The 13122-nt window shown below is 40.4% G+C and overlaps 2 protein-coding genes across 2 annotated transcripts; both read right to left on the reverse strand.

Moving 5' to 3' along the window:
- Window positions 1-1181: 1181 nt before the first annotated feature.
- Window positions 1182-3715, reverse strand: LOC120478451 (uncharacterized). Its single transcript, XM_039670353.2, has 3 exons — window positions 3637-3715; window positions 1671-1819; window positions 1182-1571 (listed from the first exon to the last, which is right to left on the reverse strand). Exons 1-3 carry the CDS (start codon window positions 3694-3696, stop codon window positions 1454-1456), a joined length of 327 nt encoding a protein of 108 aa, XP_039526287.1. The 5' UTR covers window positions 3697-3715; the 3' UTR covers window positions 1182-1453.
- Window positions 3716-6961: 3246 nt separating this feature from the next.
- LOC120478415 (putative transcription factor ovo-like protein 3) lies at window positions 6962-10785 on the reverse strand. Its single transcript, XM_039670296.2, has 4 exons — window positions 10669-10785; window positions 9066-9259; window positions 7630-7816; window positions 6962-7397 (listed from the first exon to the last, which is right to left on the reverse strand). Exons 1-4 carry the CDS (start codon window positions 10757-10759, stop codon window positions 7087-7089), a joined length of 783 nt encoding a protein of 260 aa, XP_039526230.2. The 5' UTR covers window positions 10760-10785; the 3' UTR covers window positions 6962-7086.
- Between the last annotated feature and the right edge of the window lie 2337 nt (window positions 10786-13122).

The following is a 13122-nucleotide window of genomic DNA, read 5'->3' on the forward strand; positions in this document are numbered from 1 at the left end:
TCTGACGCATTTAACGGTTTGTTATTATTGTGCATGCTTGGCTTCTCACAGTAAACACAATCTACATCTGATCTCAGATCAGGCTCTTGTTTAACATGTAGATGAGGAGGATTCGTGCTTGTGTTGTACTGCCCCCTTGTGCTCACACACACACACACACACACACACACACACACTCATGTTTTATCGTTCATAATGTCTAGAAACAGTCACACAAATCCAGTGTCAGACGTTATGGTGTATTGAGCCCAGTCGTGCAGGGATACGGGTCACACTGGACGTGTGTGAGATGAAACACACACTCTGAACGCTGACCTCAGACCTGTGGCTGAAATATCAAGGCGGATAATATATAACACACACACACTGCAAAAATGCCCTAACAGTATTTCTGTCTTGTTTTCCAGTACTAATATCTAAACATTCTTTTGTTTTCCAATTAAATTAGTTTTATAATTTTAATATTTTGTATTTTGGGGGGTTTTATGGTACATTATTATACTTATGCAGTATTTTGATCATAGACTGGTGATCGAGTGCTTGGAACACAAGGTCCAAAAGACAGTTTCAGTGCAAACTGAAATGAATAAGGGTCTTATCAAGCGAAACGATCGCTCATTAAAAAAAAAAAAAAAAAAAAGATTTGTTTATTTTGATAAACGAGCTTATAAAACTTTTTTATTTATGTATTAAATGATGGCTCGTTACGCTTGATAAGACCCTTATTCATCGTCTGGTGTCGTTTAAAGGCCTTTGAACAGTTTGCACTGAAACTGTCTTTTGGACCTTGAACCGTTTGGTTCCCATTGAAGTCCATTATATGAAGAAAATCCTGGAATGTTTTCATCAAAAACCTTCATTTCTTTTCGACTGAAGAAAGAAAGACGTGGACATCTTGGATGACACGGGGGCGAGTAAATTATCAGCAAACGTTTTTTAGGTGAACTATTCCTTTAAATTAAAGAGCAAACAACTTTATTTTTCTGACCCTATTCTGGCAGATATTAGTTTTTAAATGTTTGTTTTTATGTTGATGCATTTTTCATCCAGACTTTTGCTTCTTCTCCAGTAAATGTGTCTTGATTTCAGAATATTAGTGCTGGAAAACACGACTGAAATGTTGAGAAAACACATTATTTTTGTAGTTTAAACACTTTGATATCACACTGATCATATTTGATTTCCCGGTTATCAGAAAGTGTGGAAATGCTTTTATTTAGCATTTTTCTTATTGTATATCAGTCTTACAATTGCAGTGAAATATTGAACTAACACATTCATCCAAAGAACATCTAGATCTTCAGTCTGGCTTACGTGAGTCACATGATCTAGAGGTTAGTCACATGTATCTGTTCACAAGACTAAAACTTTTCATTTCGGCCTATAACTAGGTTTAAATCCCATATTTGTGAGTTGTGACAGTGCCGGTGTCGTTTCTCTGACGCTGTCCGCCTCAACCGGGGAAACAGGGCGGAGCCGCGCGTGATGACGTGGGCGAGGGGGGCGGAGTCAGCCTGCTGTAGTCGATCTGGATGCTGGGAATGGATGAACGTTTAAGGCCAGGAGGAACTCTGGGACAGAAGGAGAAGGGATCTCGTTTATTCACATGTGAAGACAGTTAAAGTGATGGCGGCGGTGTTTAAAGGATCCGGTGTAACGGCGGTACTGACCCGTCCTCGTGAGGCTGAGCGCCGCCGGCGGGGTCACAGGGGTCATGGAAGGGGTCCGCCTCCTCACGGCTGCTCTCCTCCGACGGCTCCACCATGATGGACGGCAGTCGCTCCTTCAGGCTCTTCGTTTCCGACGCCTCGGGGAATATCTGCGGGTCAGAGAGGTCATGCAGTGTTCAGATGAGCAGGTTCTGGGGAAACGCTTTAAAGATCAAAGTAAAGTCTCCTAAACTGTGGCCTTTGGCTTTTGAGTTGGTTTGTTGTAGGACTAGTGATCGACCGATATATCAGGCCGATATTTGCGTTTTTTACGTGTGTCGGAACCGGCCGATACGTGACAGCTGCGTTCGCCGATAGTTTTTCCCGGCACAGAAAAATTTACTTTTTGAGTTACTTTTATTTCATTTATGCTTAAATATTTATTTTCAGCACTGAACTTTTTTTTTTGTTCAACCACATGTTTTTAATATTTGTTAAAAATTGTTTATCTACTTGTTCTTGTTCTACCTTACGTGTTTTACTATTTGTTAAATATTGTTTTTTGTTAAAGTTAAATAAATGTTACTTTTGTTAAATCGAGACCTGTAACATTTGTTAACATCATGTCATTTTTATGAAGTAAATTTAGCAGGCAAAATCTATCGGCTCCAAATATCGGCTCAAGAAAATCGGCAGCCCGTATCGGTCATCAGCTAAGGCTGATGGGAAAAAAAATCGGTTTCGGCACTAAAACATCCATATCGATCGATCCCTATGTAGGACATTTAATTTATTTTGATATTCATCAGTATTATTGATCTCCTGCACTGACTGCATTATATGAGAACTGAGCTGGACGATGACATCACGGTTTCTCCAGTGATGTCATCGTTCTCTCTGTAAAGCTGCTGTGAACGCGCTGTAGAAGTGAAGCTGACGTGACTAAAAGAAAGATGCGATTCTGAACAGCTGAAATGTTGGAAGAGCTGAGCTTGGTTTCTGACCAATCAGAGCAGAACAGCTCTCAGAGAGGCGGGGCTTAGAGAGACTGAATCTACACAGAAGCGTTTCAGACACTGAGAGGAAGAGCTGACGCTGCAGTGGAGATCATGAGGACATTACAGTGTTTCTGAGCTTGAATGAAGGTGAACCTGTTGTAGGAGACGCCGAAACAACATTAAGAGCCTTTAAAACAGCAGAATAGAGGCACTTTAAATGCTTTATAAGCTTTTCTGAGTGGATCACTCCTTTCGTTCGCCTTCTGCAATCTGAACAGACAAACAAAGAACTCTAATGAATATCTAAATGTATATTTATTCAGCATAATTATACTTGCATCTGATGGCTATTATTGTTATAAAATGATTCTGACCAGACAGGTTATTCATCTTTTCTCACAAAATTACTGCGATCTGCCCCACAGACTCGTATAGAAGTGTAGATTTTCACTGTTTGCATATTTGCTTGTATAATATATGATGAGTGAGATGCAAATAAAATCTGCATGACATAATGTAGGTTATACTTTAGTGAAGGTGTCATTTTTACAGTGTAATTATATATTTTAGTACGTTAGTGAGTAATAATTATGAACAAGATGTACTTACTATAGGGTTAGGGTTTGACTGAGGGCTGAGGGTGCGTTGCATGTAATTACGCATGATTTACTGTTATTACTGTGAAAAGTACATGTAACACACGGTACAAGGACACTGTAAAATAAAGTGTTACCAAAATGTTTTTGTGCTATTTCAGAGAAATTAGTGTTATATATAATCTATTTCTTAATAATAATAATAATAATGATTAGATGTGTTTGATGCTTAGCATTTCAAGCAGTAGTTTCACAAAAACCTCCAACAAACATGAACTCACAGTGAAACACAAACTGACACCAATGATTGCTCTAATATGAGGTGTGTGTGTGTGTGTGTGTGTGATGTTATTCTCTAATATAAGGTGTGTGTGTGTGTGTGTGTGTGAGTACCTGATATGATGTGTGTTCTCTCCTCTGCTCCATGCTGGAGTCCTGTGGACCTGTGGACATCACTACACACACACACACACACACACAGAGAGAGAGAGAGAGTTACTCTCTCCTCATCCACACACAGATAAACCTGCTCAAACGGTCCATGAGCTTCAGCGCTTCACATGAGTGTGTGTGTGTGTGTGTGTGTGTGTGTTTGCAGTGTCCGCTTTAATCCCTGTAAGATCCTAATGTGGGAACAGGTGTCATGCGTCACTGAATGACACTGCAGGACAGAAAGTGTGTGTGTGTGTGTGTGTGTGTGTGTGTGTGTTCTCTCCCTCTGATGAGCCTCTCACCTGTGTGTGTGTGTGTGTGTGTGTGTGTGTGTGTGTGTGTGTGTGTGTGTGTGTGTGTGTGTGTTCTCTCCCTCTGATGAGCATTAGCAAGTCGAGAGCAGGATTAGCGGCTCTGGAGATTAAAGGTTCATTGTCACACACACTTCCCGCACAGAGCTCGACACGCTGAACACACACACACACACACACACACACACACACACACACACACACACACACACACACACACACACACACACACACACACACACACACGAAGGACCTGTCGCTTGTGTGATGATGATTCCTTTATAGGAGCTGCTCATCTAATTGTATTATGTAAAAGTGTAGCCTCTTCATGATGGTTGTGTGTGTGAGACTGAAGGTGTGTGTGGTTGTGTCACACACCACTAGAGGGAGACATATAATCGCACAGGCTGGTTTGCGGGTTCTCAACAGAAATAATCCCAAACCTGATTCCCCTCATGAACAGACCGACTAGTGCAAAAACCTTTACTGCATAGATGTTTCGCATTATGTAAATTTCGCATGTAAAAGCTGTCATTCATTGGATGTCATCGGATGCCCGCTTCGTGTTGTACAAAGATTCTTTTGGGGAAAATGTCTGTCCGCTTGTTTAACACATTTATTTTGCGATTTAAAGGGTTTAATGAAGCTTCTGCCAATTTTTAAATGATAAAGACATTTTTAGTTGATTCACTCTGGGCGTGGCTTGTGTGACCTGCGTGGAGTGGGCGTGGCTTGTGTGATCTGTGTGGAGTGGGCGTGGCTTGTGTGATTTTTGTGGAGTGGGCGTGGGTTTTGTGATCTGCGTGGAGTGGGCGTGGCTTGTGTGATATTCGTGTGTGGGCGTGGCTTGTGTGATCTGCGTAGAGTGGGCGTGGCTTCTGTCTCTTGTCAGGTTAGCTTGGATCAGTGAACCATGTGATTTTGAGTTGACATGTGGAGGAACATGATCCTGAGTGAATATTCCACTGCATTTCCATTCAGCTGGGGGACTGAAAAGAAGCTAATGTGCATTCTATAAATCTATACATTTATATAGGTCCTCTTGTTGTGTATAGACAGTATTTTGGCAGCACCGCATGTGTGTGTTATCGCTGTTAGCAGCAGTGTGAACATTCATGACTTTATTGTCCTCTGAAAGTGTGTAAAATAATCAAGTTTATTGAAGACAGAGAGACGACATGCAGCAGATCTCACAGCTCGTGTTCAGAAGGCAGAGATTAGATAGCATGGGAATAGTATGCATTATGCAACACAAACATAAGTTTGTTACATTATTCTCATCTATGCTGCATGTTTAATTCCTCAAGTGCTAAAATATAGGGATGCACGATATATACATCGGTATCGGCCGATATATGTTCATTTTTAATGTTATCATTATTGGCTCGATAGGAAAATGTGTCCGATATATTATAGCTGATAAATTATGTATCGTTTCCTTCTGCTGAGACTCTTCAGATGCGCACTGTTTAGCATGATGATTATGAACTGCTTGAAATATGATTGAAATCACTACAAAAAAGGGAAATACAGTTCAGTGCAACATGTGCATATCGGCTTCATAACATTACAATGAGAACGTCATAATTGTGTGTTTGGGACGTGGCTTTTAATGATGAGACTTTTGTTTTTGTAATCAGGCTCTCAAAATTATAAAAATGTGGATTTAATTTACGACCATTATATCGGTTATTGGCTTTCAAATATAAAGAATTATCGGCTATCAGCTTTCAAATATAAAGAATTATCGGTTATCAGCTTTCAAATATAAAGAATTATCGGTTATCGGCTTTCAAATATAAAGAATTATCAGTTATTGCCTTTCAAATATAAAGAATTATCGGTTATTGCCTTTCAAATATAAAGTATTATCGGTTATCGGCTTTCAAATATAAAGAATTATCGGTTATCGGCTTTCAAATATAAAGAATTATCAGTTATTGCCTTTCAAATATAAAGAATTATCGGTTATTGCCTTTCAAATATAAAGAATTATCGGTTATTGCCTTTCAAATATAAAGAATTATCGGTTTTCGGCTTTTAAATACAAATAATTATCAGTTATCAGTTTTAAAATATAAAGAATTATCGGTTATCAGCTTTCAAATATAAAGAATTATCGGTTATCCACTTTCAAATAGAAGGAATTATCGGTTATCAGCTTTCAAATGTAAAGAATTATCGGTTATCGACTTTCAAATATAAAGAATTATCGTTTTCGGGTTTTAAATAAAAATAATAATCATCAGTTATAGGTTTTAAAATATAAAGAATTATCAGTTATCACCTTTCAAATGTAAAGAATTATCGGTTATCACCTTTCAAATATAAAGAATTATCGGTTATCGGCTTTCAAATATAAAGTATTATCGGTTATCGGCTTTCAAATATAAAGAATTATCGGTTATCGGCTTTCAAATATAAAGAATTATTGGTTCTCGGCTTTCAAATATAAAGAATTATCGGTTATTGCCTTTCAAATATAAAGAATTATCGGTTATCGGCTTACAAATATAAAGAATTATCGAATATCAGCTTTGATATATAAAGAATTATCGGTTATCGCCTTTCAAATGTAAAGAATTATCGGTTATCGGCTTTCAAATATGAAGAATTATCGGTTATTGGCTTTGAAATATAAAGAATTATCGGTTATCGCCTTTCAAATGTAAAGAATTATCGGTTATCGGCTTTCAAATATGAAGAATTATTGGTTATCGCCTTTCAAATATAAAGAATTATCAGTTATCGGCAAAAATGTTCATATCGGTGCATACCTACTAAAATAAATAACAAAATATTGCATGTCATACCCAGCTCACAAAAATATGTTCAAAGAACCCATTAAATTATCAAAAGTTATTTCAAAATGTTCAAAAATCATGGGAATGTTACTTTTGAATGTTCTTCTGAAACAAGTAGTAACATAAAAAAAATGTAAAAACTGAAAGTTTCAGGAAAAAACCCTCCTTGAACGATGTTTTGTGTGAGAACATTATTAAAGAGCAGAAAACGTTGAATGAACGTTCTATTGACGTTACTGTAAGAGTGTTTGTGGGTCCCTTTAAGAGTCTGCGTGAGTGTTTGAGGCTGGAGTTGTTCACATGTAGAGGCCGGCGGAGGGATACAGCACGAAGGGCCCGATGCCGTGGTTCGGCGGGTTCTCCAGAAGGTGTTTGCGGTAGTAGCGGCGCAGGGCCGGGCTGCTCGGGTGCTGCTGCCTCACGTGGAGGAAGTATTCGTCGGGTCGGCTCGAGGTGAAGCCGCAGTCCTCGCACACGAAGATCTTGGAGCGCCGCTGCCGGTACGCGTACTGTTGCCGCACGCCGTGGATCTTCCTCAGGTGAGACTCCAGAGAGCAGCGCTGAGTGAAGGCCTTCTCACACAGGTCACACCTGTACGGACGGATACCTGCACACACACACACACTCAGAAATCAGAACACACAGCTGTTTTTGCAGCTCACAGCTCATTTACATTTAAAGGGACAGACACAAAAACTGTGCTTTTTTGCTCGCCCTCAAAAAGTAATCAATTTAACATGATATATAATGGGTCATTTTGAGGTAAAACTTCACACACACACACTTTGGGGACTTATTTTACTTCTTGCACCCGTTTCCATGCTGAATGGTGTTCTCACCGGTGTGTGTGCGCATGTGTCTCTTGAGGTCGAAGGTGTCGTTGAAGCCTTTCCCGCAGTATCTGCACGGGTGTCTCTTGATCAGACTGTGACACTTCAGGTGTCGCGTGAGCATGCGCTGCAGCGGGAACGCTTTATGACACACCGAACACAGAAACTCCGACGAGCCGCCGCATTCACGCGCCCCCTGGATCAGAGGAACACATGCATGTGCAGGTAAACACTCAATGCTCTCTGAAACAAGTTGCATTTATAAACACACACATTTACATACACACACCTGAGAGAGCCGAACACCACTGCACACACACACACACAGAAACCTGAGACTGAGAGAGCCGAACGCCAAATCAAATAGGATATTTTTTGCATCCAAAAAACAAACGAGTCAACACCTCTTTCCAACATAAATCGTCAATATCAGAGTATCTTGCAATTAATGATTTAACAGGATGAATGTCATGCAATTTTTTTTTTAAATTATTTCTTTGGGTTTATTATTAATGCAATATTTAAAGGGGATTAACCAAGTAGTCTTAATCAATCAATTCAATGCCATTTAAAACTAATTTTGGATTTATCATTAATGTGGAGTTAAATTGAATATGACTTTTGATAAGATGAATCCGAGCAGGGTAAATAGCTTTAATGTCAGAATTAAATTCTTTAAAATGCACAGGAAAACCATGGATTCACTTAAATTGTTTGCATGTTAAAATATTTCCATAATTATCATATTCATAAGATGATTAATATCCCTGTTAAACCCTTAAATAAGGATGTATTGGTTGCGTTGTAACCAATAGTTTACGTCTTTTTTAATCTAGAGCAGAAGTTTAAACTTTGACATCTTGTTTTCCTCATACTAGTAATGATGACAGTGACGCAAACTGGACAAACCGGGAATCTTTTTTTCAATGTCCCTTTAGGGGCTCCGTAATATCTCATATTCTCCTGATGTCTTGTACCGTTAAACATAGAATAACGCGGATGAATATGCATATCAAGCCAAGTCAAGTCACATTTATTTATATAGCGCTTTTTACAAAATAGATCATATCAAAGCAGCTTCACAGTGTTAACATGAAAATAATAGGCTACAACATCTATTGTTGAACATTAAATGTCCCCAACTAAGCAAGCCAAAAGCAAGGCAACAGTGGCCAAAACTCCATCAGGCGATTGATGGAGAAAAAAACCTTGAGAGAACCCAAAGATGTAAATGATATGCAATATGTAAATGTTATGCAGATGAGGATCTGTATAGTAAATGAGGTGCACGATATAGGGATGCACCTCACACACACACACACACACACACACACACACACACACACACACACACACAGTTTATAAACGAGAGCCCTGATAACTCTCAACGTGACTGGATGAACTGTTCGTATCTGTGTGTGTGTGTGTGTGTGTGTGTCGTTCACCTTGTTCAGCGGTGCTGATGTTAAAGCAGCGGGAGGAAGAGGAAGAGGAAGAGGAAGAGAACTCTGGGACGCCGGAACTCTCTCCATCCCATAATCCTCTCTGCGGCGCTCCAGAGCTTCAGAAGCAGGTGTGTGTTTATGGACGCGCTCCGACACTGATTCCAGACCAGCAGCACTGTGTGTCTGTACAGCTACTGAAACACACACACACATTAGATCACTATATTAGATCGCTGGTCCCGTCCAGTCCAGAGCCTCCACTGCTGGTCCTGTCCAGCCCAGCCGAGCCTTCATCAGTGGCCCCGTCCAGCCCAGAGCCTGAATTCCCACCCAGCCTCTCTTACCCACCTCCTCCCATCTGCCTCGCTACCGTTCCTCCACAACCCCTCTGCTCCTGTATCCACCCTTGAGGAGGTGGAGTCGCCGAGGATCTGCCTGCCAGCAACGTCTTCAGGGTCGGTGGATCCCCGGGCTCTGCCTACAACCTCTTCAACCAGGACTCTACCTCGGCCCTTCACTCCATCTGTTCCACCTTGGCTCTTACCTCCCCCAGCTCCACCATGGCCCCTCAGTCCCTCAGTTCTGGCAGGCTCCCTCGTCCCCCTGGATTCACTTTTGTCTCTCGTTGGCCTTCCCTCACCTCTGGACTCGTCTCCTCTGTTGGGCTCCTCACTCCCTCTGTCTCCACCGTGTCCTTCTGTGCCCCTTCTACACTTCAGTCGCCTGAACCTTCGGTGTCACCATGTTCCTCCAGTCCCTCAGCATCACCTGGTCTCGTCTGCTCTACAGCTCCACCCTGGTCTCCTCTCCCAGCTTCTCCGCACCCGTCAGTCGGCCCCTTGTCTTCTGCCCTGCCCTCTCCATGGCTCCTCCCTCCGTCGTCTCCGCCCTGGCCGCCTGATCTGCCCTGGTCCCTCTCTCCCTCTGCTGTCTACGGCACGAGGACACGCCTACCGGAAGGGGGTTTTAATGTGACCGTCCGCCTCTTCACTACACTTCCCAGCATCCCTCATGTTTTCCCGCCTGCCTGTCATCATCGTTGACACCTCTGCGTAGTTAATCACCTTCATTTGTGTCTTCTGGTTTCTGTTCATTAGTGTCTGTATTTAGTTCCTTCCTGTTCAGTCTGTCCTTGTCAGTTGTTAGTTGTATTCAACATGTGTGTTATAATGATCGTCCTCCTGCCTGCCTGTGTGTTCCTGTGATTTATATTAGTAAAACTGTCTGATTTTGAGCCTTTTGACTGTGAGTCTTCTTCAACCCACACCACGCCGTTACAGTTACATTGTATCATTCTCCAAACATTATGGAATGTTACATTGTATCATTCTTCAAATGATATGGAATGTTACATTGTATCATTCTTCAAACATTATAGAATGTTACATTTTAATGTTCTCTGAACATCCTGAAACAATTTGTTACATTTAAAAAACGCCAGATGAACATCCAACTGAAAACATTCCATGAACGCTGTATGAATAATGTTTTGTGCTAATGTTTTGAGACGATTATTAAACACCAGATAACTGAGTGATAACTGATGCGCAGGTGTTCATGTGTTCATGTGTTCAGGTTTTCAGGTGTTCAGGTGTTCACGTACCTGCGGCGGGCCCGAGGCTGAGGTCCGGCTCCGTCCACTGCCATCCTCCACACAGCGCCTGCTTCCTCTTGACCAGGAACGAGCGTGGCATCCTGGAGCTCCTCTGATGAAGTCCACTCTACGGTGTCTGGAGAGTGAATCTCAGAGCGGAGGATTTCCATATCTCTGGAGAGAGGACACACCTGTGCGTGCGCGCGCTGCTTTAACTGCTGCTCCGCTGGTTTGCATGCCAGGTAGAGAGAATCTGGTCTCCTCATTTAACTGGACCTGCCATGCAAATGGAGCCGCGCGGCTGAAGGGCTCGGCGCTCTAACAGGAGCCGCGCACTAGGAAAATCATGCTTTTATTTCACGTTCCACTTGATTGTCTGTCGGGTTTATGTAACCCAAACTGGGACAAAGGCGATTCAAATGGGCTTCTTTACTGTTTAGTGTCTGTTAGCCTGCCGGCGGACGAGCCTGAAAGCCTTTAGTTGGGACAGGTGTGCTTTTCTTCAGACTCCTCAAAAGCTTTTCCATCAGTTATCTGTCAGTGCAACTGTGCCCAGATCAGCAGCTCGCCGTCAGTACACTGGCAATGGAAATGCATGCCGTCCAATTAAAATAAAGCTTAAACTGGTCATTTTCATTGAACTTCTTAGACTAAAATAGCTCAAACTATAATAGGAATGAAAATAATAAAAAAATAATATTATTAAATAATATTTTGTTTATTTATAAAATGAAGTAATAATTGAAAAAAATATACAAATAAACACCCCAAAAATAAAAAAGGTTTATAAAGTGCCTTTCAAGACTTTAAGTTCGTTTTACAAAAAATTGTAAAAGTAATACAAATGTATGAAAAATACAAATTATTTATATAGCAACTTTCAAGACCTCAAGGTCACTTTATAAAAATTAATGAAAGTAATTAAAATGAATTAAAATGTAACTAATTTGAAATGGCATGATCTTATTTTTATGAATAGATGAATAAACTCTGTAATATCAGCAGCTATTCACGAGTCTTAAACCGAGCAAAGTCTCACGTTTACACAGTCATTAACGCTGCATGCAGGCAAAAATCATTTTTAATTTCTTCCTCAGTAGTTTTATTTTCTCTTCAAATATCTAAACATCTTCAAATCAAGAAACATTTACTTGAGATTGAAATGCAAAAGTTGGACAAAATGAAGCAAGATTATGCTTTTCCTATATACAACTCATGCTGTTTCTCTGATATTTATTCAATGTATTCCTTTAATTTGCTTTAATTGGTCTTAAAAGGGTCTTTAATTGATTCTCATTAAAGCATTGTTTATGTCGGTTAGTGTGGATGTATATGAGTGACCGTGTAACAACTGCATTGCACAGGATATTCGCTGTTATTATGCAAACTGTCGTATAGTGTGTATTAGAAGAAACTCGAGGTGAATCTGAACATCATCTGTGTTTACTGGATGCTGATGAACACTAGAATACACAAACACACACTCACTCACTGGCAGTATAAAGCAGTCGAGAAACAGTCCTCACACACACACACACACACACACACACACACACACACACACACACACACACTGCTTTGCATGTGTCTTTGAGCGCTGACCTGCTCAGACATGAAGAAGAACGTGTGTTTGACTGTTAAATGTCTCTGTTTGTGATGTCGACCACACCCGCTGACACACACTCCACATCTCCTTATAATCACTGCTGTACTGTCAGCTGCACTGTGTGTGTGTGTGTGTGTGTGTGTGTGTGACTAACAGCAGGACTCATTTGGTTAGGGTTAAGGTTACACTAGAGGTACAGTGAACCAAACAAACACCAGGACTCGTTTTGAATGTTCGACTGGTAAAACACATGGAAGTGCTTAAATAACAGCGTCTGACAAATGCGTGAATGCAGATTTAATAACGTGAGATTGTGAAACACACACAACTTTAGATTTCATGCACATTCGTGCGTTTGTTTTCCATGTGTTTGTTTAATTGCAAAGAGCAAATGAAAGGATAATCATCTTTGCATTCATTCTAGTTTTTTTTTTAGAATGCAGATTACAAACATACAATCATCACAGTTCGTAAACAGAAATTATATAGCAAAAAATAAATAAATAAATAAAAAATAAACATCAGAATAAAATTAATTGAAAAAATAGATAAAAAATAAATAAATAAAAATGCATAGCTTAAATAGACAGACTTACAAACTAACTATATTTGCATTCATTCTAATGCTTTTAGAACTTTAGACTGATGACATCACTCCGTTCTCAGATCAGTGCTGTGATGTCACAATATGCAAATGAGCCGAGCGCAAGGACACGCCCACAGCCGTTCCAGTGTTTCTGCCCGCTGTATTTTCAGTAATTCAAGTGCTGCTCTTCTTTTCACACATATACATGTATTTATATAGAAATAATTCATTTCACGGATCAGTTTATCTGTTCAATAACAGTGATATGCTG

The sequence above is a fragment of the Pimephales promelas genome, chromosome 23 (genome assembly GCF_988280905.1).
Source record: "Pimephales promelas chromosome 23, fPimPro1.hap1.1, whole genome shotgun sequence".
In the NCBI taxonomy this organism is placed as follows: Eukaryota; Metazoa; Chordata; class Actinopteri; order Cypriniformes; family Leuciscidae; genus Pimephales; species Pimephales promelas.

Coding starts and splice junctions, on each gene's coding strand:
- LOC120478451 (XM_039670353.2), bottom strand. CDS start 3,696: ATGTCCACAGGTCCACAGGACTCCAGCATGGAGCAGAGGAGAGAACAC. Junction 1,820..3,636: donor GAGAACACACATCATATCAG/GTACTCACACAC, acceptor TCTGACCCGCAG/ATATTCCCCGAGGCGTCGGA. Junction 1,572..1,670: donor GCTCAGCCTCACGAGGACGG/GTCAGTACCGCC, acceptor CTTCTGTCCCAG/AGTTCCTCCTGGCCTTAAAC.
- LOC120478415 (XM_039670296.2), bottom strand. CDS start 10,759: ATGCCACGCTCGTTCCTGGTCAAGAGGAAGCAGGCGCTGTGTGGAGGA. Junction 9,260..10,668: donor CAGCCTCGGGCCCGCCGCAG/GTACGTGAACAC, acceptor TGTGTGTTTCAG/TAGCTGTACAGACACACAGT. Junction 7,817..9,065: donor CATCAGCACCGCTGAACAAG/GTGAACGACACA, acceptor CCTCTGATCCAG/GGGGCGCGTGAATGCGGCGG.